The 26,516-nt window shown below is 38.7% G+C and overlaps 2 protein-coding genes across 5 annotated transcripts in view; both read left to right on the plus strand.

The window, feature by feature from the left end:
• Positions 1–3,825, plus strand: part of stra6l (STRA6-like) — a 29,907-nt gene extending 26,082 nt beyond the window's left edge. Inside the window, exons 17-18 of the mRNA XM_088341493.1 lie at positions 392–535; positions 2,255–3,825. Of these exons, the coding sequence (XP_088197619.1) occupies positions 392–535; positions 2,255–2,463 (353 nt within the window). The 3' untranslated portion in view covers positions 2,464–3,825. The remainder of the gene's footprint in view (positions 1–391; positions 536–2,254) is intronic.
• A 1,011-nt stretch (positions 3,826–4,836) lies between these two features.
• Positions 4,837–26,089, plus strand: tdrd7a (tudor domain containing 7 a). Of its 4 annotated transcripts, none has more exons than XM_088341496.1 (22): positions 4,837–4,983; positions 8,906–9,110; positions 9,793–9,937; positions 10,018–10,132; positions 11,396–11,476; positions 12,279–12,307; positions 12,766–12,800; positions 12,868–13,038; positions 13,180–13,836; positions 13,910–14,091; positions 16,205–16,391; positions 16,459–16,570; positions 16,636–16,847; positions 16,922–17,056; positions 17,875–17,958; positions 18,029–18,163; positions 21,452–21,562; positions 21,664–21,820; positions 22,717–22,814; positions 24,338–24,528; positions 24,589–24,752; positions 25,710–26,089. In XM_088341496.1, the coding sequence occupies exons 2-22, from the start codon at positions 8,907–8,909 to the stop codon at positions 25,940–25,942; spliced, it is 3,438 nt and encodes a 1,145-aa protein (XP_088197622.1). In that variant the 5' UTR covers positions 4,837–4,983; position 8,906; the 3' UTR covers positions 25,943–26,089. The 4 variants fall into 4 exon arrangements, with proteins under 4 accessions (XP_088197622.1, XP_088197621.1, XP_088197624.1 ...); XM_088341495.1 differs by having other exon boundaries at positions 4,848–4,983; positions 8,852–9,110; XM_088341498.1 differs by having other exon boundaries at positions 4,849–4,983; positions 8,852–8,969.
• The last annotated feature ends 427 nt before the right edge of the window (positions 26,090–26,516 follow it).

The raw sequence follows: 26,516 nt of genomic DNA on the forward strand, positions 1-26,516 counted from the left end.
GACTATTATTCGATTAGGGGCGATTATAGCAACGAAACTTTCCGACGACACGACAATCGTCCCATGTGGACATTATAAAATCACTTTTAATATTCATCTGTGGTCCCACTACCTCTGCATACACCCATTAACTCCACCGAACCAGGTCAAGTCACACCAAAAGAAAATTTTGTTTTTCCTGTATATGTATATTCATAATTAATGTTATTAATACACACGTTTAAAACACACAAAATTAGCATTTACTTCGTACTATTTTGTTCAAGCTAGCAGGGGTTCCAAAGGCATTTGCTAATTACTGGTTGTTTCGTTCCCTTAATGTCGAATCCCAGGGGTCTACTGTATTATTTACGTCTCGAAGAATCTAACCAACCTCCTTGCATTTCTCCAGGTTATAGCACATGGATCGGGATGATCTTCGCTGACCACTACCATAATAATCCAGTGATGGTTTGTTTCTGCCAGTTGCTCGTTTCTACAACTTTGGAGAAACACACAATATCCGCGTACTCCACATTCAACAACACACCGCCTGGTTTGTATTGACGTGTTGATATGCAATCATGTTATTACTATGTTGTTACTATGTTATTACCAGGTAAATTATTGGAAGTAGGGTTAAATACTCAGTCAACCACAATCATTTTACTAGAAAATCACAATGACCCAGAACTAGTGAGCTAATTTCAGAGCAGGTCTGCGGGCACCTCAGCAGTCCCTTGGGGGCACCACGTTAGAGACTCCTGCTCTGAAAACTGTTATGTCAACAAAACGCTCTAGACTGAAAAAAAAACTTATAAAGGCAAAGGAAGATGCTTTCTATGGCCAACAAATTGTGACTAAATTTGCTCTGCGGCTCTTTGATGCTCCCTAGTGGCTCCCTGGCACTTTTTCAAAATGTTTGATAATGGAAAAATATGTTGTTGTTTTTAGGAACACAAACTGGTCACATTCTTAGCGTTTTCCAATGAATATAGATGGAAACAGTATGTGTTTTATTCCTGATAGGTGGTCAAATATGTTTTTTTTTTTAACATTTTGAGTTGCCGGCCCTTAAGAGAAGTAAATGCAGTTTTCCACATGACGACGACAAAGTACCATGTAAAGTCAAAACGGAGGGTGCTAAAATCAAAAGAATATTTTTAAAATTGTTATTTGACAGTACAAAAGTTATTTGTTAAAAAAATGAAAAATTATAGAGTATAGAACTGTTTTACTGTTGATAAACAAATGAAGTGTACATTGGGTTTGTGCTTTGGTTTCAATTTATAATAAGAGTATTTAAAGTGTGCAATATGTAGTGCCTCCTAGTGGTAGAAAAAAAATCTTTCAGTAAAAAAAACATTTATTTGAACATTAGACTAAAATACCAGAACTATTCTACCAATCGTAATTTTTATTTAAAAAAACATAGCTGGAGAAATTGGGATTTCTTTTACATAGTGGAAGTCATACTTAGTTTGTCTGGCATCGAGCTGCTACGCAATGATCGTTTGTCACTGGTTTTCCTTCGCATTAGACAACAGTGCCCTCTAGTGGTCAAATATTTCACACTTGAGGTGTCCATATATTTTCCATTGTTTGTTTGAACTAACTGAGTTCAAAGAGCCTTTATGCTTCATTTTTCACGGCGCTTGTCTGCTTTTATAATAATAATAATAATAATAATAATTTCCTTGTATTGTCATTCTGTGTAACAATGTACACAGAACGAAATGTCGATTACACCTGACCCGTTGTAGCGAGCCGATGCAGCCGCAGCCAACAGAGGGCGCCGCCGACCACTTTTTAAGTCTTAGGAATGACTCGGCCGGGGCGCGAACCCCCGACCTCCCAGTCTCAAAGCGGGCGCCTTACCATCTAGGCTACTTGCATCAGAGCTGTTCGGGGCAGAACACATTAGGTTTAAGGAAATGGGGTTAGTGGAGGTGATGGAGAGAGATGTCATCCTTGTCCCGCCCCTATTTGTCAGTAGGAGCTTAAAGATAGTGAACGTAAGATAAGGCACCCTTTTACTTGTCGTGAAGCCCAAACAGAAACCTAAAAACCCAAAAAGATAAAAAAAAGCTCGTCCAATAAATTCAAAATAAGATGCTTAAGCCTGCAACTGTGACTTGAAGCCAGGAGATGGCGGTAGAGTGACAACATTTTAAATCATAAGCCCTACTTCTAGTAGATAAATAATTAAATGAAGGTTTCTACTTTGCGGGTTTTGACTATCGCGGGACTTTTCTACCCTTGGGTTTCTTTGCAGGGTGTTCAGTGAGCAGTCGAGCCAGACAACGTTGGTTCTTGTTTTACACCCTCTTGAGGAACCCTCATCTGATCCTGCACAGGAAGCAGTACCTGTCCTCGGTGGAGACGTTGGACGTTTCTCACTCTCTCCAATCGAACACCGTTTTACAGGCCTGGAGTTTAGCTTGGAAGACACAAAAGCCACAGGGCAGCGTTAGCTCAAAATAGGTCAAGGTTATTTGTTGTTTTGAGGTCTGTCTTTTAAATTTTCTTGGGATGTTGTTTTAATTTTAATCTGACTTTGTATGCACTTAAACTTAAAGTTGAAAATGAATGAAATGAATGCACTGATGCACATATATTTTAATACTGTCTTGTACAAGTTTGCTTTTACCAAACGGAAACGTTTCTGGTATCAATAAGCCAAACACAAAAAGAGTGAAATGTAAATACCGTAGATCACTGAGATACGACATGAATCCGTTCTGAAGCAGGGATCACAAAATGAAATCGGTCTATGGCAGGGGTTAGAAATTTATGGTAATTAGCTACGAACTTCGGGTACCCCAGATCAAAACATTAAAATAACAAAATAGTGTATAGTAAGTCTTAAAGTGTAATATAAGAGTAAATGATTGAATAACATATGAATATGGTCTGCATTTATATAGCGCTTTTTAAGTCAATGACTTCCCAAAGCGCTTTACAATGTGCTCCACATTTCCCAATAGCGGTCTTGCAGCCATGTAAGGCGCTAACCTGCTTATTGGGGGTATCAGGGGTTCAGTGTCTTACCCAAGGACACTTCGACACGTAACACGGACGAGCCAGGATTCGAACAGGGATCCCTTGATCCCAAGACGAGCGCTCTACCTCCTGAGCTATTGCTGCCCCATATGCATGTAAAGGAAAAATTGAGTCCTATTTACCTTTAGTGTGATGTGACCTGGTACAGTGGAGTAAAAGATGGATGCAGGGGGGTAGAGACGGCTGGGGCAGACTATTTTTAAAACTTCCACTTGGGAGGCTTGTCATACCCTTAAAAGACTTTGTGACTTAAGCCGCCTCCCTATTTTTAGTCATAATCGCCATCGTCGGTTGCTTAAATCTATTTAACTTAACGAGGGTAGTAATTTGTGCACCTTCTTCAAATTTCCAAATAATCACCTGCTTTGTTTTCATGGTTATCATGTTTTTGCTTCTCCTTTGAGCAACCTGCAAAGCTTGGACCTTTAGTGAAGAAAAAAAAAATCCAGTACCTAAATTACAATATTGTATCGCCGACTTGCAAAGGCAAAATCATTAGTTGTTAATGCTGTATGGTGGGGGGGAGCCTAAAGAGGGACCAAAGTAAAACCTATTTCTCACTGTAAAGTGCAAACTTCGTGAGGTGGGGGGCGCTGTATCACTGGGATCTACTGTATAACTGAGTATCTTATGCATCATTGTTTCACAGGCTGTCTTTTTGTTACATAAATTGGATGCAATTTTTCTTGGTTTGTTGTTTTTTCATATGCATTCAGACTGGAGATCTATTCTGGTAAGTCCAGATTTCATTGTTTTCTATTAAGAATTAAAAAAAAAACGTATTTATTTGCTTGTAACAGTCATCAATAACTTGAATAATAATCACCTCAAATATCACAAAGTGGTTGAATAGGTGTCTAAATCACGTCCTGGTTGAAAAGTGAAATACAGTACCACAAAAGTCACTTAAAAAAGTATTAGACATATCGTTGGTTCTCAAATAGTGGGGCAGGCCCACTAGAGAACTTTAACAATTGCACCTCCACTACACTAGGGGACAGTGACGTTCTCAGTGGTAGTGTATTTTGTTTACGTTTAGCCTCCACGCAGTGTATTAAGCACAGAGTATCAGTATTGAGAAGGAAGTCTCGACACAAGGTATAAAAGACCCTTCGGGGAAAAAAAGATGCAAAACTGATGTGGGGACAGGCAAAGGGAAACGGGGTAAAGAGACCCTGCAGCACTTCACTGCGACCTTAGAGGGAGGCGAGTGCGCTTGCTATATTAAATATGTTGCTAGTCGACTGCACAAAGCCAAATAAATGAAGCTGTCACTTAAAGACATTACAACCCTATCACGCTGGTGCTCGAGTTCTTATTTCAGTAAAGATCTGCCGAAAGGCGTAAATTTGCCATGTTCGGAGGTGACGTACTACCGTTAAGATTGAGCAATTGTTGTTTTGTCCCCACCAATATCGTGATCATTTAGAAAAAATAATATTGAGAGTTAGAGGATTTCTTCTTCAGAGGGTGGCCTGGACTAAACAAAATTTACTCGAACTATATTTGGACAAAACTTAGCCCCAATCATCAATGACTTTTTTGCACTACATTTGAACCACATTAGATGGTTTAAGAATGATTAGCGACTAACTTTAGACCAAATTGAAAGTTTTAAAAACATTCTGAAGTCTTAAAACTGACCATTCCAGTTTTGTTTAAAAAATGGTGTGCTATAAGTCTTCAAGTCAAACTACATCTTTGTGTTACTTTAACGACAACTACTAATTATTCAAAACGAATAATTGAATTAAATGCTATTTTTCGAAAAACTAGTACCGGTACCTTGATTAAAAATAGTGGCGAACTTCCGGTCAGGTGGCAGCCCTGTTAGTTGGATTGATGAAAATCCTTCGTCAATTATTTTGCTCAACGCCATTAGGCGCTTCAGAAATTTTCTCGACGTTGAGTTATTCTTGCACTCAGCGACCACTACGAAAAGTAAGTTTACCACGAGAATATTGTTTTGTATTCGCAAACACGTTTATATAATCTTTAAAATCAATGTTTTGCGTTGAAGTTTGTATCCCCTACTTTTGCTAGGACTGTTAGCTGCTAGCTGCTATTAATCGTTGCCACCTTTCCTAAATTGACTTATTCTTAAACAGGGTTGGGTAGGGTTACTTTAAATTGATTTCTTTCAATTACTTTGAGATTACTCCAATACCAAAATATGCTAATAAAAGACAAAAGAAACGAAATATGAATAAAATGATGACTCACACACGTGGTAAGCTTTCTCTCATGGCTTTGATCTCTTTGATCTTCGGCAAAACTAACATAAAATGCGACAGAAACAAAATGAAAATAAATCCAAACAGCTTGCCAACATCATTTTTGCCGTTCCATGTGTTCCGTTACTCCCCAAGCCTGCACGAATTTTGGATTTTTTAATTCATATTTTGTCTTTTATTAGCATATTTGGTATTGGGGTAATCCAAAAGTAATTGAAAGTAATCAAGTTAAAGTAACCCTACCCAACCCTGTTCTTAAATCGTTCTTCACGTTGAAATGTTTGTTTATTGATTAGGTATGCCATTTTAACAATTGTGTTTTTCTTCCATGTCAAATGATGCACAAAGCTTGTAAAATATATGAAATAAAAATATTTGATAAATATATCGATAGCCTTAAATACTTGAAACAACTTAATGTGTAATAAAAAAGAAGTTACTCGGAGTAAGTGCATAAAGAACCCATGCCAGTGAAACATTATAAACGTTTAACTTCAGTAAATAAGGTCAAAAGAAAGTTAACAGTCCAATTTATATTTTGCGAGATTCAAGTGCACATTTCACGGCATTGAGTCTTAATCAGGGTTGGGTAGGGTTACTTTAACCTGATTACTTTCAATTACTTTTAGATTACTCCAATACCAAATATGCTAATAAAAGACAAAAGAAACGAAATGAAATGATGACTCACAACACGTGGTAAGCTTTCTCTCCTGGCTTTGATGTCTTTGATCTTCGGCAAAACTAACATAAAATGCGACGGAAACAAAATGAAAATCAATCCAAACAGCTTGCCAACATCATTTTTGCCATTCCATGTCTTTCGTTACTTCCCAAGCCTGCACGAAATTTAGTAATTTTATTCCTATTTAGTTTCTTTTGTCTTTTATTAGCATATTTGGTATTGGAGTAATCCAAAAGTAATTGAAAGTAATCCAGTTAAAGTAACCCTATCCAACCCTGTTCTTAATGAATTTGTATTGTTCTGTATTCTGATTCGCTAAATAGTCAATTCACTTATTATTTTGTAGTACGCAAATTATTTGTAAAAAGAAATAAAAGAGTACTTTTATTTCTTATGCATATGCTTAAGCCTACAGTGTTTTTTAACCTGTGTACTGGGGCACACCACTGTGCCGTGATACCTTTGTTTAAATCACTGTTTTTCAACCTTTTTTGAGCCAGGGCATATTTTTTTACATTGGTAAAATTTTGCGGCACACCACCAACCAAAAATGTTATAAAATGACTATGAACTGTATGTTTAATTACAACATAATTGATAATACCCCCAGTTTTTACAACACAGACACTTGACAATTACATCATATTTGCAGAAAATGGTTCCTAAATGTTTTGAAAAATTTTAAATTTTTAAAAGTGACATTTGATCATTTCTCACTGCACAACTGACGATCTCTCACGTCGCGACACAGTGGTTGAGAATCACTGGTCTAGGGTGCTGCAAGAAATTGCCTAATATTTGCATGAATTGCTGCTTTCTGTCAATGATCAGCCAGGGAACTAAAATTCAATCATATTAGTATGTGGCAGTTACCTTCTTTTAAATAAATAAATAAATATATATATATATATATATATATATATATACTAATTATCTGCTCATGAGGTAATACAGTATATTTAATAACTTATTTTGTTTGATAAAGCTGTTTAAGATTGCACTGCAAAGTAACACATATCAATTAAAGTAATAAGCACATAATTTTGTTGATTTTTGTTATTATTTAAGATAGTAGAACGTAGCAAAAAAATCGTTCCTCTTAAGTTTTGCTTATTTTATGTGCAAGTTTTCTTAAAAAGCAAGGAATATATATAATAAAACAGGTTGAAAATATAGTAAAACTAGACAATTCCCGCGGCAATTGTAAGAGTTGTGATTGATCTGGAAGATGATCCCGGCATGTATATATAACCCCGGTTGTTAGCATTATGAGTTAGCATAAAGTTTTTAACTCAGAGAGATGTTTCTGTCATTTTTTTACTTGGTTCTGTGGGGGGGACTCCGCCCCCCCACACCACCCCGGTACTGACAAGTTCATTTCAGATGGGCCCACAATCGTTAGCAACAAGGATATGCCTTGTGGAGGTCTAAAAAAAACACATTTGTGGTAATAACAGAGTAATAACACTGTTATTACACATGTACAACATTTAAAATGTACATGCTCAAAAGTAATGAGCCATTCTATTTGAATTGGCCCATCCGGAATGCATTGAACCCATTCAATTTGCTGAGTCGTTAGCATATTAGCATTAGAATAATTTTTCAGCATGAAGAAGTTACCATTTAGCTGTTAGCATCTCTTTTTAGCATGTAGCCATTAGCATAACTCATTAACATGAGGCCATTAGCAAAATTTGTAAATATGAAGTCGTTAAAATATTACCATTACCAAAATGTTTTAGCTTGAAGAAGTTAGCATTTAGCCGTTAGCATCACTTATTAGCATGTATGTCCCTGATTACTATGACTACCCTCAGGAAAGCCCTGGTTTTCATGGCTACCCATTGATTTGTATGGGCCCATGTATTCCGGATGGAGATTCTCAAATCCATTCATTCTGGATGGACTCTTTTTTTTCGTATGGCTTATCCATATTGTCGCACAAGAGTCCTGATTGGGCCGGAATTTTTGGTATATGAATCGATGGGGTACTCCAAAAGCTCTGGGAGGAGTCACCCGTCAAACTTTTGTGTCAGAAGATAGATATAATAATAAAACGGGGGATTATATTAGTTGTGCTTACAGCACTTGGCAATTTAGTCGTGCCTTGCTGAAGCAATCACAACTAATAAAAAAGTACAGAAAAAATATATCAATGATTAACCCACATTACTTAAGACACCGGGAACACAGATAAAAACTTAATACTGTCAATTCAGACAACACGATCATATTAGCTTTAAAAACACACCTGAATCTTGTGCCGGAAATTATTTTTAGACCATTTAGATGGAAAATGTGCCTCTAGATTTTTCAATGGGAAAAAAGTGTGCCTTGGCTCTTAAAGGTTGAGAAACACGGTTTTAGAATATTTAACTGTATGATAATTGTTAAAAAAAAAAAAGAAAAAGCCCAAAGGTTTATTATACTTTACAGATTTGGCCAATCACTGGTTCTTTTTGGAATCCAATTTCTGTGACAAGAGTTTACTGCATACCTAAAATTAAATAATACAAGGATCCTGACACAAGACTTTCTTAAGAATTGAAACCATTAATAGTGTTCAGCAAACCTTTTACTGCAATTCAGTAATTCTTATTTTGCTTTTATAATTTCGTGCTTTATTTGAAGTCACTCGTATGTCACTTCAAATACTTTTCCTGACATAGGACTGTTTCAGAAAATGAGAATTTTGTAATAAAGTTCTTCATTTTCTGTCATGCAATAAAAACAATTGTCATACATTCTGGATTAATACAAATCAACTGAACTGTTGGAAGTCTTCTATTGTTTTGATCATGATTTCAGCAAAAATTCAAATAAAATGTTAAGACTTAAAGGTCATCGTCAAGCTCATTCAACAATTCGATCTGTTGATCTGTGACAGCGCACACAATGGATCGAAAATTGTTTGGGTAACTTATGGATTCCTCCAAAGCAGCATGTCTGACAGCGAGTCCATCAAGAAAATGTTGCGGTCTGTCCTTCAGTCCAGCAAGGAGGGTGTGAGTATTCACAGACTGCAGTCAGAATACCGCTCGCTCTGCGGAAAGAATATCCCGGTGGAGAAACTTGGATTTTCTAATTTGGAAAACTATCTCCGAAGCATACCTTCTGTGGTGCACATGGACTACCGCAATGGAGATGTAAGTTTGTTTTTGCTGAGTATGTGAGTGCGGAATACGACAGTAATCTGTTCTGAGGTAAGGATTGCTAGGGGAAATTGTCGTGTTAATTACTTACGGTGATTAGTTCCTGTGTTCGGCGTCCCCAGGTAAAAAAAATTCCAATTGTATATACATATGAAAAAATTGTAACAAAATAGTATGTAGTAAGTGCTACTTTTATTTATCATAATTTTACAATTAATTTATATAAATATACATGTAGGTAAGGTAAAAATGAAATTTTAATAACCTTTGGTGTGACATGGTTATTGCTGGTACAGCGGAGTAGTGCATAGATGCAGTGGGGGGATGCGACGGTGAAGTAAAATAATTATATGGCTGATGGTAAAAGCACTTTATTTTTATTCAAATTGGAATCCCTTGTATATTATGTCAACCAGCAAGAGACAGTTATTTAAGAGATGGAACGATATGCAGTATACACAAACACCACAAAGCTATAATTTAATAACTTTTTAGGCATGCAAGATGATTTGTTGACGTCAATTGGTGGGGGAAATGCTGTAACAAGGGTCTGCAAAAATAGAATTCCAGATCATAGCATGAAAATATCATATATTAGAGACTCCATAACTTTGGGGTCTACTGTAGTAATTGTCAGGAAGCCGTCTTATCATATCACACGTAATTGACATTCTAGGTGAGATGTTTCGCTGCAGTATGCAACGAAACTGCACACATTGCTCATCTGGTGGCCCGGCAGAAGAATCCCAAAAAAGCTGGAGGCTCCCAATTGGTCAAATGCAGAATGAGAAGGAAGGCATCTGACCTTTACATGCAGCGCGGTAGGTATATGGTCTCAACTTTGCCACACATCAAAACGTTTTTTCCGGAAGGCTTTTGTCATCTTCTTGAATGCGAGTAGCGTGGCCAATGCCTTCTCTACGGCAGCCTTCAGCTCGCGGCGCCTTCAGGAAAGCCAACTGCCATCGAGCACAAGGTCTCAGGGGATTCAGCGCCTCTGGTGATGTCAGATGCAGGTACATATTGCATTCAACCCTCGTGGCAGGCATTTTCTTTTGTGACAAAATAAATGTCAGTGTCATTATTGGGACGTGAACTTAAAAGTGTGATAACTAAGCTATTTATGTAGATTTTTTTGACTTCCAACAAATGTTCTGTGACATCGGATCTATCCATACATATTGTTTTTAATTTATCTATGTATTTATTCCTTCTGTCTTCTGGACAGTACTATTCCTGAAAGTGACTTTCCTAAAAACTAACTGAACTGTATATACCGTTAAATTGGGGTTGAAGACACGTACTGGTGAGTTATGCCGGCTTTATAGTTTTCTGGTATCCTGTTTCAGACTGATCGTGACGTTTCTCTGACGAGTATGTTTTTCATATCCTAAATCCCAAAAGTTTAAGCTTTCCAATAATATGTGGCATGTTATATTCCAGTGAATGGTGACATCGTTCAGACAGGTATTTGTTTATCAAAAGTTGGAACGTTAATGTGTTAAGATAACCGATATTAAAACTTTCTTTTTAAATATCTGATGTTTCAATGTGGGCACATGTTGCTTATAGTCAGGTGCGGCTTATGTATGTACAAAATGTTTCTTCTTTATAAGCTGCGCCCAGTATATTTTTGATCAAGTTCCCCCTATAGTATATATACATAAAATTTATTGCTGAATATTTCATACGGCATAATTAGAGCTTTTAATAATTGGATAATAATTAAAGCTTTCAAAAAGTGGTCGCATATTTTTTTCAATACGTTCCCATTTTTTTTTGTCAATAGCAGTTTCCACAAAAAAACCCTCATTTTAATATTTTCTGCAAATCACTGTTATTGGGCTTTAGCGCCACCAGCTAGTGTAGTTGTGTCAGCTCTCAACCTTTTTAATTGGCATACGATTGACCACAGCACTGAAGAGAAAAATGCCAAAATCCGGGGAAATGCATTGAAATACACCAGGTTTATGATGTATCAAAGATTCTCAATTACTGTATAATGGATGTCTATACGTCCAAATAATGTGCATAGCATGTTTGATGTATAGTATGTGATTGGCTCCCAAATGCAATAACCTCTAAATCACAACACAATGCCGATTTAACACCTAGATATTCTCTCAACCCCGGAAAAGTTGAGTTCCCATGTTTTTACTTATAAGTGCTTTCTGATTGATTGAAAATACACAAGTATGATAATGTACATAAAATGTACCCGTATGCCTTGAGGGTTAAGCGTGGTAACAAAGTGTCCTTTTCAAACATTATTTATCCAGGGGCCAGGATTCTATCCCACCAGTAGAACACAGAAAACCTGCCTCACAGCCTGCAGTCAAACTGTCGACAGTTCCGGAAAGGTGAAGTTGAATAAGTTCTGCATCCACCGTATTGGATGTGTGCAACTTCTAAAGTATACAGGGTGTTCCAAAAGTCTTGGGCACATTTTGACATTGTAAATATTGGAAACTATTAAGGCTATAAAAACACATCTGGTACATTCACAATCTCAATTTATACAGGGAATGTTCAAAGATGTTTAATTTGTGCACCATTGGTCACATGACATCAAGCCAATTTTTGGTGCCCCAACATTGCAATATCAATGGTTACAACATCTTCTGTTACTTGTGCATTCAGCTCATACATGTCTCTTGGAATAGGGAATACATAGACCAATCCTTCCACAAAAAGAAATCGCGTGGTGTGTGATCTGAGAACATGAGATCATCATCATTCTGCCCAGACGTTCTAATTCATCTGTCAAGCAGTGTTATTCAGAAACTGTCTAGCCCTGGGGCTTCACTGTCTTTCTCACTCAATTGATCCAATTAACCTGTTCAATCACATCTTCTGTAGTTAACAGTGTCCCGATCTTTTGGAGTATATTTCAGCTCAACTTAATGTAATTGGCTTTAAAATGGAAAAACTTAAATCTTTCTACCATTCATAGCTGAGGAGATATTGGGACTTCAAATGTGCCCAAGACCTTTGTAAACACCCTGTAGTTTGAAGATAGGCTATCAATGATAATTGGAGCTGGCTACAGCATAAATAACTTTTTTTTTTTTTCTTCAGTTCTCGTTTGGCATTTGACTAATAATATAGATTTGAAATTTTCAAATGACAGTCTAGCAACTCATAAATGCTTTTTTTCCGCAGAGTCAAAAATGGAACTCCCAAGAAACCAGGTTTGTCTTTTATGGTTTATGTTTTTGCTTTGTTTTCGGTTGTAATTTGGTTGGAGGTCTCCCCCACTGGTTTTTGTTTTGGGTTTGTTAGAATTTAGAGTTTTTTTGTTCTATTTTTTAATTGTTTGCTTTGTTTTTGCTGTCTTGTTTTTGGTTTGTTTTTTCATTTTCTTGTGGGGGTTTTTGCTTTTGTTTCTTTTTTTCTGTATTTTGGAGGAAAGCTATTCTTTTGTGTTTTTTGGTTGTGTGTGTTTATTATGGCTTCTGGAGTTGTCATGGTTTGTATGTAGTATGTTAAGTGCCAACACAACAAAATTTTTATGTATTAATATTCATCACATCATTGTAATTCATTAGTATATTCTTGACTGTCCTAATATTGTATGCAACAACTGCAATTTTTAATAAAAAATATTTGAACTATATAACTTGCTCAGATTTTTGCTAACTTTTCTCAGCTGAGTCACCTGAAATCTCCAAAACTACCTGCAAGGTACAGTATAAAAACAAAATAAACCCGTTTTTTCTGCTTCCATGCTCAAAAGTGATTCTCTTCACAGTCCAAAGTGTATAACGAGACTGAGCTGCAGGCCAAATTAATGAAGCTCATGGAACAATACAGGACTGGGCTTTGGATGTCCAAACTGCCGGTTGTCTTCTGCCAAATGTTCAGTCAGCAGCTTCCTCCTCAGGTGCTCCAGAATCTGGAAAAGTGGAAACACATTTGTATGGTGAGAATGTATTGATCTTTTTTAAATGTTTCTATCTGTGTGATAACTGACATCGTATTTGTCCGTTATTGGTCTGCAACTATCAGCTCTTTAATCTTTGCGCATCCCTAATGCACTGATTGTGACCTCTGAATCTAACAGGTGGAAAAGTCATGCACTACCAACGGTGACTGCCTGGTTTACCCTCCTCTGCCCTCCGTGACTAGTCCATCTAAAAGCCCTGCAAAATCCCTCATCACAGTGAACAATGTAGTTGCTTTAAATTCCTCAATGGAGTCCTTGTCACTTCCTGTTCAAGGGAATCCTTTTCCAAAACCCAAAGTTGTCTCCACGAAACCTATCGGCAAACCAACTTCAAATATGCCTCCATTGCCCACTGAAAAGCTCGCTTCTTTTGAGGTGTTGCGCAATAATCCTGCTGCCAGTTCCTGCCAGGCCATCTCTGTCACAACTCCTGTCAACCTCAGACAAAATTCTCGTTCTTTGTCTACAAACAACCCTCCGGTCATAATGCCTTCTTGTCCTACTGAAGATTCATCACCACAAAATTGCACTTTGTCTTCAAACTCTGTTTCGTGTTCTCCTCTCAAGTCCGTTTCTAACCGAGTGCCAGAAGAGGTTTGTGACCGAATTAAAGAACTTCTGTCCAAGTACAGTCATGGGGTGTGGGTCCACGCTTTACCCCAACTTTTCATGGATACATACAAGGTCCCTTTTCCTGAAAATTGTACTGATCAATTAGTTCTTCTTCCTGACCTGTGTTCTGTGGAGTACCCTGATCCACACGACCGCAAAAAAGTAAGTGGTTGTGAAGAAACGATATTCGTTGGACAAATAGAAATTCATTTTTAATATTTTTTGTTTGAATCAGGCCATCTTGTATAAGCCCATTGACGTAAATGTGAAAGGAGCTGAAGTGATGAGCCAACACTTACTTCCAACTGGTCTGGAGGTAACTGGCCCTGTGGTCCCAGCTTGTCTGGTTCATCCTTCGGTGCAGTATCCTTCTGTGCTGGTAGTAGATGCCAAGAGCAGTGATGCAGTTACTATAAGGTGTGTTGCATATCACTACTTGAAATACACAAATTCCGCCATAGGTTAAAAACAATTTTTCTGCATAATTACCGTATTTTCACGACCATAAGGTGCACATAAAAGGCTCTGAGTTTCTTCAAAATGTGCAGCGCAGCGAACGTAGGCCAGCTTGATGGCTTTGGTTTGGGAACCTGCCCCCCGCGACTGGGAGGTCACAGGTTTGAGCCTTGGCCAAGTCAAGACTTTGAACACTTTTAGGTGAAATCCAATGTTTTTTTTAAACTCGTTCACATTTCCCAACTAAGTGCGGCTTCTTGTGACTTGCTATTACACGCCTGACTTCACCTGCAATGATTTGTTAGTGGAAGTGCTCATGGATGCGAACGCCGAAGCATATCTAACAATTTTAAAGTTATTGTGCTACCAGAGGCAAAACAGTTGTCTCCCCCAAATACTAATTCAATTCCAAACTCACCTTCCCTCCATTTAAAGGTCTCTGTGTTTTCGTCCACAATGGTGTTGATTTCTATGCTAGCCGGAAGAAAATACAATTTGAGCAGCCGCCAGACAAGTGAAGATTAATGAATCGCAGCATAACAAACTGAAAAACGAACTCTTGACAAGTTTTTATCAGTGTGTTTTATTTTGTAATCAATACTTATATAAACCACAACTAAACTCAGATTTGTTACCACATAATTATCCATCCTTTATCTGCACAGCTTGTCCTCATTAGGGTTGCGGGTGTGCTGGAGCCCAGGGGGGCATGGGACACCCTGAACTGGTTGCCAGCCAGTCGCAGGGCACACAGAGACAGACAACTCACTCGCTCACTCACACCAAGGGAAAATTTGTATCGGCCAATAAACCTGGAATGTGGGAGGAAACTGGAGTTCCTGAAGGAAACCCACGCAAACACGGGGAGAACATGCAAACTCCACACAGGAAAGTTCGATCTCATGACCTCAGAACTGTGCCGCACGTGCGCTAACCACTGCGCCGCCGTGCTCCCCACCACTGAATTAAATATCATTAAATATCACACGAGCATGCTTGTCCGTGTTGTGCTGAAAAATGCCCAACCTATGCTTTAAATGTCCCCCTTTGTGCAAACGTTACTAAAACGTTTTGGGATCTAACTCTGGGGGGAATGTAATAGAACAGTAAAGCAAAGAGAAATGAAATGATTTCATTTCATAAAGCAAAGAGCATTTCCGCCCTGTATGCGCGAGGAGAAACATTTCATGCAAGCATAGGGCACCCGCGCCGTATCGTGCGGGTCCGCTTTCTGTAGTGTTAAATACAGAAATGGACTGCGCCCTTTCACATGGTGCGCCCTATGGTCGTGAAAATACGCTACAGGTCTTCCACCCTTTAAAAAGCTTGACCTGCCAAGACTGATTTTGTGTTTTTGGGTACATTTACCACATTCGATGAAAAAAACTAACAATTTGAAATACAATAAAATCGCAAATATATAAGCCGTTATTTGTGCGCTCTGCCTATATACAAAATTCCGGATTACCAAGAGACATTAAACGATCCACAGGATCTGCGCATATATGCACTACTAGATTGCACAGAGCAATTTAGTGATCTACAGGCTTTGTCCAAATATGTACTTCCAGATTACAACGAACCATTTAGCAATCCACAGCTAATATTCAGCCACTCTACTGAAACTGGTAGAGGTGATAATGCTTTGGTGTCCACTCTGATGACTTGTTTCGGAAATGTAATGCATAAATGTGCACCGTGGCCACTTGTCATATGGAAAACCCCTCTGTCACACCTAAATTTACTTCAAAGATTAAATACAAAGCACAATAGATCCCTAATTTTAAATAAACCAATGAAAGAATGAATCCAATAGATTATAATGGACCTCAAAGAATAAATTGAACTAAGAATCTTGCTGTTTTAATAACATTACTTTATTTCCCTTAGTGATCTAACATCATATTGCCTGCACCTTTGTTTTCCAATTCGTCTAGTTGGAAATATTCAAACATTGCACAAATCCGAAGCTGTAAATGAATGCAAAAACACTAGTTTACATGTGACTCAAAAAGGCAACAGGCTAAGTCCTGTAGTTTTTTTTTTTTAAGTTCTGATTTAATTTTTTGCACAGGTACGTGCACGAAGGCTATTCAAATGCTCAAGAGGCAATGGAGGACGCCATGCTTTACTTCTATAAGGCCAACTCCAACTTGCGGCCTTCTAAGCTTGTCGTGGGTCAGGTGGTGGCGGTCATGGCGGAAAATGGTAATGACGTGACTCGAGCTCAGGTCACCGAGGTGACGGGAAACAACATCAAGGTAATTTATATTATTGATGATTGCTTACTTGTCCTCTACAGTTTTCCAATGTTCTGCCTCTTACCAGGTCTACTATGTGGACCATGGCTTTACTGCAGAGACTTCAAGAAAGAGTCTTATGGATTTGCACCCAGACTTCCTTTTGTTGCCCTTTCAAGCCACCAATGTTAAAATGGCAGGTATGCAGTGCGACAACCACACAAGGTGAAATACGATTTACTAGCCTTTCGGTTTGGCTTCTCAGGTTTAGAGGCCTTCAGTTCCCATCCCTCCGTGATGGCCTCCTTGTGGGAGTTTATAGTGGGAAAGATTCTGCTCATGGAACGATTGGGTTCTTCACAGCTGGATAACTTGCCCGAGGTGTTACTCTATGACACCTCACAAGAAAATGACATCAACTTGAACTCTGTCTGCTTGAAGGAACTGCAAGACAAAAGTATGAATGAGTCGTTAACTGTAAGTTTGATGGGAAGAAGATAAAATGTATTGTATTTTTGGTCATTTTGGTTACAAAAATCTCCTGCCTTTAGGTCAATTCATCCTATAAAAACATATGTGTCACCAATTTGAATGCGGAAGGCGTCATCTTCTGCCAGCTGCCGTCTAAAGGGACTGCAAGAGTCAATAGCTTATTGGAAAAAATCAAAGCGTTTTTTTCCTCTCAGGTGAGTCGCTCACTGAACTTAATGGCTATATTAGATGGAAAACAAGTGAGTCAGTAGCTTAAAGCCTTACTTAGTACTTACATGATTAAAATAATTTATTGACAATGCAAACGATGACCACAACTTCAAATTTATAATGTACTTATTTATTGTCCTTTAAAGTCTGATTCATCACATTGCGTAATGAAAACATCCCTAGATAGTCAAAACCCGTGAAGGTGAAACTTTTACATATTGTAAAAATAAATGAATAATTTATTTCGGAAAATAAATTGAATATACCAATGACATATATGTAAATTTATATATTATGCAAAAAACATTTACTATTTTTTGTAATTTGTATGTTTTAGAATTTGACTATCTCTTTAAAATCCCAATATAATATTTGATCACTAAATGGCACTGTGTTGTCTGGTACAAATAAGGGCCATTGATGAACGGCACAGTGTGGCAACAGGATGCTGAACAAACATGGGGCCGACCTAAATAGCGATTCCACGGGGAAATACACATTTCTCTACCTATGAATTTTTGGGGTTGTAAAAAATTAACATTGGTTGGATAGTTTATGTACTTTGGCATAGTATTAGAATCAATGTTTTTTTTTTTTTTTTTTTTTGGTACCACTGAGGCACTAAATATTACACACTGTCCCTTTTAAAGGTAGATGACATAGAATATATTCACACATACTGGTAGATAATGGCAAAAATGCACAGACAAGACCATAAAACCTAATGTTGGAACATTGGGTCTAACTGAACAAAACGCAAAAGGAGGACATACTGTATTTCCTTTTTTAACGATTTTTTCAGGTGACCTCGCAGTACTTGGTTTCGAGGCCCTACCACGGCAAGCTGTGTCTGACCTGTTATAAAGAGAAATGGTGCAGAGCAGAGGTATGTTATCTTTTATTATAGTTCTTTTCAGTTGATTTCTTTCGCTTACAAAATCAAGTGCTCTTTTCAGATAACGATCCTTCATGGCAACAGGGTCATTGAAGTTTTTCTCATGGACTTGGGCTTCACATTCACTGTTGAGATTACTGAACTTCGTGAGATTCCTCCTCTGTTCATCCGAGATTTTGTCTGCATTCCTCAGCAGGTTTGTTAATAGGTTTTGTCGGAGTAGACGGTCTGCGTCTCAACTTCTGGGATCCGGACCGACTATTTGGACGAAGAATTAAAAAGAGCCGTTTAGATCAGGACTTTTATTACGCAGTTACAAAGTAAAATAAAACGGTATACTCTGGGCCGATTGACTTGACTAGGACAGTTTGTAAGTCACATTTTCACAGACTATTGTTAAGACTGGACAGTGGACCCAGCTGGACGTTCAAGCTTGTACGATAAGAGGGTAATAGATTCAAGGCCAGACTTTCAAGAACACCCCAAAGAAACACCACTGGGAAAGTACAGACAGGAAGTAGATATTTCATTCAAACATGTCAATAAACATACTGTAAGGGTATTTATAACAACTAAATAAATGCGATGGTCAAAGTCATAATTTTAAGATTAAATACTAATCACGGACAGACTTTTTCAACAGGTTTGACCACTCCGCCTCATCCTCACCCCTGAGTTGTGCAGCTGTCCTTCCCCCTCTCCCTCTGGACACTAGCATGGAAGACATCCCCCCACTAAAAATAACTTCAGCCCAGGTGTGTGGGGAGCTGAGAAGGCTACGAACCAGCAAGGCAGCTGGTCCGGATGGAATATCCCCCCGACTGCTGAAAGCCTGTGCGTCTGAGCTGGGAGACCCTCTACAGCGCATCTTCAACTTGAGCCTTGAACAGGGGAGGGTCCCTCAGCTGTGGAAAACATCCTGCATCATCCCAGTCCCAAAGAAATCAAGACCAGAGGAACTCAACGACTTCAGGCCAGTCGCCCTGACATCACATGTGATGAAGACCATGGAGCGGCTGCTGCTGCACCACCTGAGGCTACAGGTCCGTCACGCCATCGACCCACTGCAATTTGCTTACCAGGAGAAGGTGGGAGTGGAGGATGCTATATTATACATGTTACACCGATCCCTCTCTCACCTGGATAGGGCGAAGGGGGCTGTGAGGATTACATTTTTGGACTTCTCTAGTGCCTTCAATACCATACAGCCTCTGCTACTGAGTAGGAAATTGACAGAGATGGGAGTTAGCTCACACCTTGTAGAATGGATTACTGACTACCTGACAGGCAGACCGCAGTATGTGAAACAGGGGGGCTGTACATCGGACACCGTGGTTAGCAGCACAGGATCTCCGCAGGGGACCGTTCTCTCTCTGTTCCTATTCATTCTATATACATCGGACTTTAAGTACAACTCTGAGTCCTGCCATGTGCAAAAGTTTGCCGATGACACTGCGATCGTGGGATGTATCAGAAACGGGCAGGAGGAGGAGTACAGGAGATTGATTCAGGACTTTGTCCGATGGAGCGACGCAAACCACCTGCACCTAAACACCACCAAGACCAGAGAGATGGTGGTGGACTTCAGGAGAACCAGAACTCACCCGGTTCCTGTAACCATCAAGGGAGAATGTGTAGAATTTGTCCAGACCTACAAATACCTGGGTGTGCAGCTGGACAACAAACTGGACTGGACTGCCAACACAGAAGCTCTATGTAGGAAAGGGCAAAGCCGACTTTACTTCCTCAGAAGGCTGGCCTCCTTCAACATCTGCAAAAAGCTCCTGAAAATATTCTATGAGACAGTAGTGGCAAGCGCCCTCTTCTATGCGGCAGCGTGTTGGGGAGGCAGCGTCAAGAAGAAGGATGCCTCTCGTCTCAATAAACTGGCTAGGAAAGCGAGCTCTGTTGTGGGCAAAGAGCTGGACAGCCTAACAACAGTAGCTGAGAGACAGGCACTGAAAAAGCTGAGGTCAATCATGGACAATCCATCGCATCCGCTTCACAGCATTATCTCCGGACAGAAGAGCAGTTTCAGTGACAGACTGCTGTCACTGTCTTGTACTACGGACAGACTGAAGAGATCTTTTCTTCCTCATGCCATGAGGCTCTTTAACTCCACCCGGCAGAGTAAAGGCCCACATTAAACCACACCACCTACATTGGATATTACCGAATCTTACTGCATTATGTGTTCTGTGTAGCACTATTTAGTTACTCTATATAACATGCTAAAGTGGGCATTTGCACGTCACACTGGGTATCTGTATATTGTATTCTTTTGGCTTTATTATTGTATTGTTCTCAGCTCAGGGATGCTGCTGGAAATGTGAATTTCCCTTAGGGGATGAATAAAGTATCTATCTATCTATTTTTGTATTCTATATCTCTTATTTTATTACTTTTCAACACAAGGATACTGCTGGAAGTGTCAATTTCCCTACGGGGCTGAATAAAGTATCTATCTATCTAGCTGTAAGCTATGGTCTGCACCTATCGTTTTTAGCTGCTCCTGCTCATTCCTTCAATGTCGTTTGTGTTCGACTGCTGGTCATGCAAGCGAACATTGTCAAGTCCTGTCGATCAAGCATCTCTGGCTTATTTTCTGCTGTTTCCCTCTCTAGTCACTTAAGCCGGCAGAGATGGGAAGCTGCGTCGTTGCTGTCAGGGACTTTCTGGACAGATTTCTACATATTACCTATGATTTAACAATATTTTTTTATTGCTGTTCACTATGTTTTCTGTGCCAATTCTAAATCGATTGCATGCCGGTCATCCTGGAAGGGGTATTGCCACTTGTGAGTTTCATTCTCAAGGTTTATTTTCCTCATGGTGAGGTTTTGAGTTTTACCTGCCCGCATGTTGGTTAAAAATCAGTGCAGGGTGTATTTATAACCTGTGCAGTCCTTCAAAACATTTTGTGATTAGGGTTATACAAATAATTAAATAATAATAATATAATAATAATTTACTTGTATTGTCATTCTTTGTAACAATGTACACAGAACGAAATGTCGATACAACTGACCCGTACAGTTAAACTGTAGCGAGCCGATGCAGCCGCAGCCAAACAGGGCGCAGCCATTTTAGTCATTAGGTGAGCAAACCCCCCATTCCACCCCTTAATGCTGAGCGCCAAGCAGGGAGGCAATGTAAATGTGACTTGACTTATGTTAGCTGCAAGTTTTGTCTCGCTGCTATCCTCCATTAGCTGCTTGTACTTGAGACATTTCACTGGTTCTTTTCATAGCTTAAATTTGTTGTCGCTGTTGGGGATTAACAGAAATTTTCATGTCTTGTCGCTGTGTGACAAGCAAGAAAATGGATGTAGGCTTCCCGAATTTGCCAAGTGGTATCCTTCAGGCCTCCCTAGCATGTCTTCTTAAGCCCCATTCTAATCTACAACTCTCTCTAGTGGTGATTTCTCAAACAAGATTTGGATTCGTTTAAATTGTCGGGCACATTTATTATTTTCTATTTGCAGGCAATCAGATGTCGTCTGGCTGATGTAAGCATTCCTGAAGGAGGATGGAGCCCTCGCGTCGTTTTATGGTTGAAGAATGCTGTCCTGGGGATAGAAAACTGTAAAATCAAGGTAAGGTGGTGTTTAACACACACTTGTGATCGAGAAAGGAAATGCGATTTATTTAACTGTGTGTATACATTACTTATACGTGTGTGTTATTGTTATCTCAGATTTCAAAGTTGGAAGATCACAAAGATGGGCCACTTGTGCACATGTACCTCTTTGTTGACGCCGACCACGAGGACGTGCACCAGAGCATCAACTATAAGTTGAGCGACCCACTCGTGTGGCAGGCACTCAACAGCAACAAAAGTAGCATAGCATCTGGTACTGAGGACTCTAATACTGTATGCATAGATCAGGGGTCTCCAAGCTTTTGCAAGCGTCAAGCTACTTTTCGTCACTATTTAGCGAAAAAGGCATCCGGTTTGCTATGCGTTTCTAAAATGGCAACCTAGCTAGAAGACTTGCTAAATAGCTTAAAAGGTAACTTGATAGTTGGATATAAAGGTTAACAGCTTAAAAACTAAATGTGAGCTAAATAGCTAGTCAAAAGAGTAAATAGCCATCTAGATAGCTGGGTAAAAAGCTTTAAAAAAAAAAAAAAGCTAACTAACTAGCTAGAAAAGAGGCCCAAATTTACCTTGATAACTAAAAGGGTAAAATGTTAGCTTGATAGCTTTTTACATTTCTTTGAATGCTATCGAGCTAGCTTGCTAAATGGTTAAAAGGTCAGAAGATGACTAACTACATAGCTTTTTAGGTAGCCAGATAGATAGCTAAACAAAAACTGCTCATTTTTGGGTCATTCGCTTTATAAAGACCCATGAATTGGAATTTAGTTGGTTGTATTTCCTGTTTAATAAATCAATTTAAAATGTGTTTCATACACGAATACATTCTGATTCTACTTTTTTTTACTAGAAAAGGATTATATTTGAATATTTATTTTTTGTCCATGAAGCCAATGGAATCGAATTTATTTATTTAACTTTCTAAAATAAAAACTTAAGTTATTACCAAGTTATTTATTTAAAAAAAGACTGTCGACCAATTAAAAAAAATCCTAGAAAATCACAAAAAACAATATTGGTGAGCTATTTTCAGAACAGGTCTGCGGGCACCATAACTGCCCTTAGGAGGCACAACGTTGAGACCCCTGACATAGATATAAATGTTGCATTTATTTGAATACGCTTATGTTACCTTATCGCAAACACTAGATGGCAGTGTTGCGGTCAAGAGAGTGGGAAGCCCAGTTCATCTTTTTGAAGCACAAGAAACAAGCTCCAAGATGCCTCCACCGCTGGAACTTCCATTGGTGTGTAGGAAGATTAGTACCGTATATATTTGCATAACACCCACCCCTAAATTTGGATTTTTTTTTTTTTAAATCGGTATCAAATTTTTTTTCACCTTTTCTCAGCTCAAACTAAGCATTGTAAAGTGATGAGCGTTGTTGAATATGTGTGACCATGACTAAGATAATCAACAACGTAAACTATGACCACAAAGCCAATGTCAAATTTACAATGTATTTATTGTACTAAAGTCTGAATCATCAGATGCGGTGATCCCTCGTTTTTTGTGGGGGGTTGCGTAATGAAAACATCCCGAGAAAGTCAAAACCCGTGAACATGACACTTTTAGATATTTACTTGTTTAAAAAAAAAAAAAAAAAGAATACATTTAAAATACCATCTTCATTGATTCCTAGTTAAAGGACGTTACATTGTGTATATAATGGTACTACACTTTATTTTCACAAAATGACTAAAGGCATTTCACAAAAAAAAAAAAATCAGAAAATACACTGATCAAATTCAGAGAACAACAATGGCTTTGGCATGTAAAATAAATTCTGACGGTTACAACAGCAATTAGTGCACAGGTCTCTCAGTACACCTGCAGCTACAGGATAGCAGTAGCATATGTTTTGCAGGCGATCCCTGCAAAACACATGAAATATAAATCAGAATATTCACAGAGCTACAAAAAAAATGGAAAATTGAAAGCAATTTTAGAATTTTACGATATGAGCAGATTTCAGGTCGAACAACACAAAATCCCTGAAAATGCAAAATAAAATGTAAATTAAAAATATTACCTCTTCAGTGCTATAAATGATAAAAAGCAAAATATTTACAATTCTATTTTCAGACATGGAGCTTCTGAAAAACACTCAAAAAACTCTCTAACCTTAAAAGATTGAATGCACTCTTTGGAACAATCAATATCATTAAAATGAGTCGTAATTCGGTTACATTTTCTGCTTGCTATACATACAGTACTTTCCTTTTTTTGTCTTCCGTATTGAACTCCATTATTGACAAACACCTATGGAGGCTCTTTTGTCTTTTTAAACAAGTGTGATATATCGAAGCGCATGCATCGTTGAAGCAGAATGGCAGAATTCATGTCCGTTTACAGCAGCCCATTGACACAGATCGTAGATCATACAGCAATTTTTTTTGTCTTCAAATTCAACAAAAAAAGCGTTCTTTTGATCGGCGCTGTACTTCCTTTTGAAGGTACTGGAAAACTTGAAAAATAGATAGATAGATACTTTATTCATCCCCGCATGGAAATTCACATTGTCCTTGAAAGTGCTTGAAAAGAGCTTGAATTTGGCCATAAAAAGGTGTGCGAACCCTGGTTTGTGTTGTCGACAACTCTCAATGGATCTACTAATGGATACAGTTTTTTAGCGGGCATGCACAATAATTATTTGGCCGACGGTTAGAGAACCGATAACACCCTAAAATGACATCAGTCATAGGTCTGTAAGAAGAAAAAAGCCGATAGTCACTTGACGGTTCTTGTGCATCCCCATTTTATTTCCAGCCTGGTCAGAACATGGACGTCTATGTACCAGCAGCTTGCCACCCTGGTTACTTTGTGCTGCAGCCTCGCCAACACCAGCACAAGTTGTTTGTCTTACTCGGAGAGATGATGCTCTATTACAACCGGGAGACGCCCACCACAGCTTTGCAGGTCAAAAAAGGAGAGATCTATGCTGCCAAAATCAAGAATAGGTACGTGAAGATGGAATCCATTTCAGGCCTGCTGCTTCATGTATGACTTTCTCCGCCTAGTTGGTACCGCGCAGTGGTGAAGGGGATTTTGTCCACCGGCTTGATTTCGATTTATGAATTGGATCATGGAAAACACCAGTTCCTCTCCAGTTCCAGTTCCCTCCAACCATTGATCGAGGAATTTCGACAGCTGCCTTTCCAGGCCCTCGCTGCGAAACTTGCAGGTGAGATGCATTTAAATTGGGTTTGCTCATTTTGTAGGGTTGTTTTTAATCCCTCCTACTGAATCCTGACTGAATCTTAATGTGTTTGACTTTGAAAACATTTTATAGTTGCGGTAAATTCCAGCTAAGGACAAACAGTTCTAACTGGGATTGGCTGTTTTCCACTCCTACAGGACTTCCTAAGACGGATCTATTATGATAAAATTGTTTTTTTAATGCAATTAAATGACTGTCATACATTCACATTTTTTTCACATCTAGTTCAACCCTTCTCTCTGCAAGACATTGCGTTGAATTTGAGTTTTCTAGCCTGGAAGAGGGGAATGTCTTTCTGGAAAAACTGTTGAGTCAGCAAATCAAAAGTGCTGACTTTTTTTCTCATTTTCCCCTTTTAGAAGTGGCCTATCTGATCACTTTGAAAGATCTGGCTACTGGCCAAACATCTTCTGGTTTGGAAGAGTAAAATGTCTTTCTGGGAAAGCTGCAGAGTCAGCCAAATCAGTTTTTACATCTGGGGTAACCAACCTGACTGCATGTAAAATATTGTGTCTATATTCAATGTCCTTTTGGGGCTTACAGCATGGAACGTCTTTCTGGGAAAAAAATGCTGAGTCAACAACTCCAAAACTGCTTAGTTGGCTTTTTGCATTTTTGAAATTTGACTAACCTACCTGAACGTTCGGGTGATGATAAATAACTTGATCACATCAATCAAATTTTCCGAGACAAACCTATAAACCTTTTTGAAGACATCTCTCGGTATATCATGCAACACCAGAACTGTCATAGATGAGGCCCAAACAGTGGTTCCACTTTTTGAGAGTGCTCCGGAATAACAACATGCAGGGTTTGTACAGGTGCTTGAAATCCTGAAATGCTCGAATTTCAATGTTGTGTTTTCGAGGACAGGAATCTGCGTGTTTCTTGGCGTATTTTCACCACCTTTTTTTCCTTCAGGTGTGCCAAAGTGCCAATGGTCAGAAGAAGCCTGCTTGGTCTTTAGGAACCACGTGGAGAAGCAAGCGCTTGTGGCTCAGATCGAAGGTGGATATGATGAAACTGAGGCGTCCAAGGAACTGTGGGAGAGAAAATTATCAGTGTATTTGGTGGACACCAAAGTAGAAGACAAAGACCTTTGGATTCACAGCCTCATGGCAGACATTTGCAAAGAGACATCCGTCCTCGTTTAGAGACCAGGTCATGTTTTTTTCTGCACTAAATGCATGTCATTGTGATGGATATTTTATTTTGTGTGCATGTATGTTGAAAATATCAGTGTTATCTTTTTGTTTGCACGTCTGAAAGTTGGAATAACACTAAAGATTTGTTACTGAATATTTACATTTTCACGTATCTTCCCTGTTTTTTTCTCACTAGTTCGGGATGTGCAATTGTGCACACTGTTTCACACCCGTCAACCTCAGCCAATTGCTCCTTTTATGAATATTATTTCATGTAAGCGGGTAAACGGATGACTGATATGTGTTCTGAATTCAATTAACCCCTTAACGTTATCAACAGCGTTAAATGTTTCGCCGGACTTTGGATAAACAAATGCGTCTCTAAGATGTCACTATTCACTGAAATAGGTCATGCCACATAAACTCTTGAGATTCAGTATATGAAAAGCATACCCATCAGAAAAACATCCCAATCAGTCTGAAACAAGATATCGTAAAACGATAAAACCAGCGTAATACACCATTTATGTCCCATGGCCGTCATAAAATTAGTTGAATGTCTGCGAAAATTGCTTCATTTTTC

This window comes from Urocampus carinirostris, chromosome 8 (genome assembly GCF_059441175.1).
Source record: "Urocampus carinirostris isolate Australia breed hairy pipefish chromosome 8, RoL_Ucar_1.0, whole genome shotgun sequence".
Classification (NCBI taxonomy): domain Eukaryota; kingdom Metazoa; phylum Chordata; class Actinopteri; order Syngnathiformes; family Syngnathidae; genus Urocampus; species Urocampus carinirostris.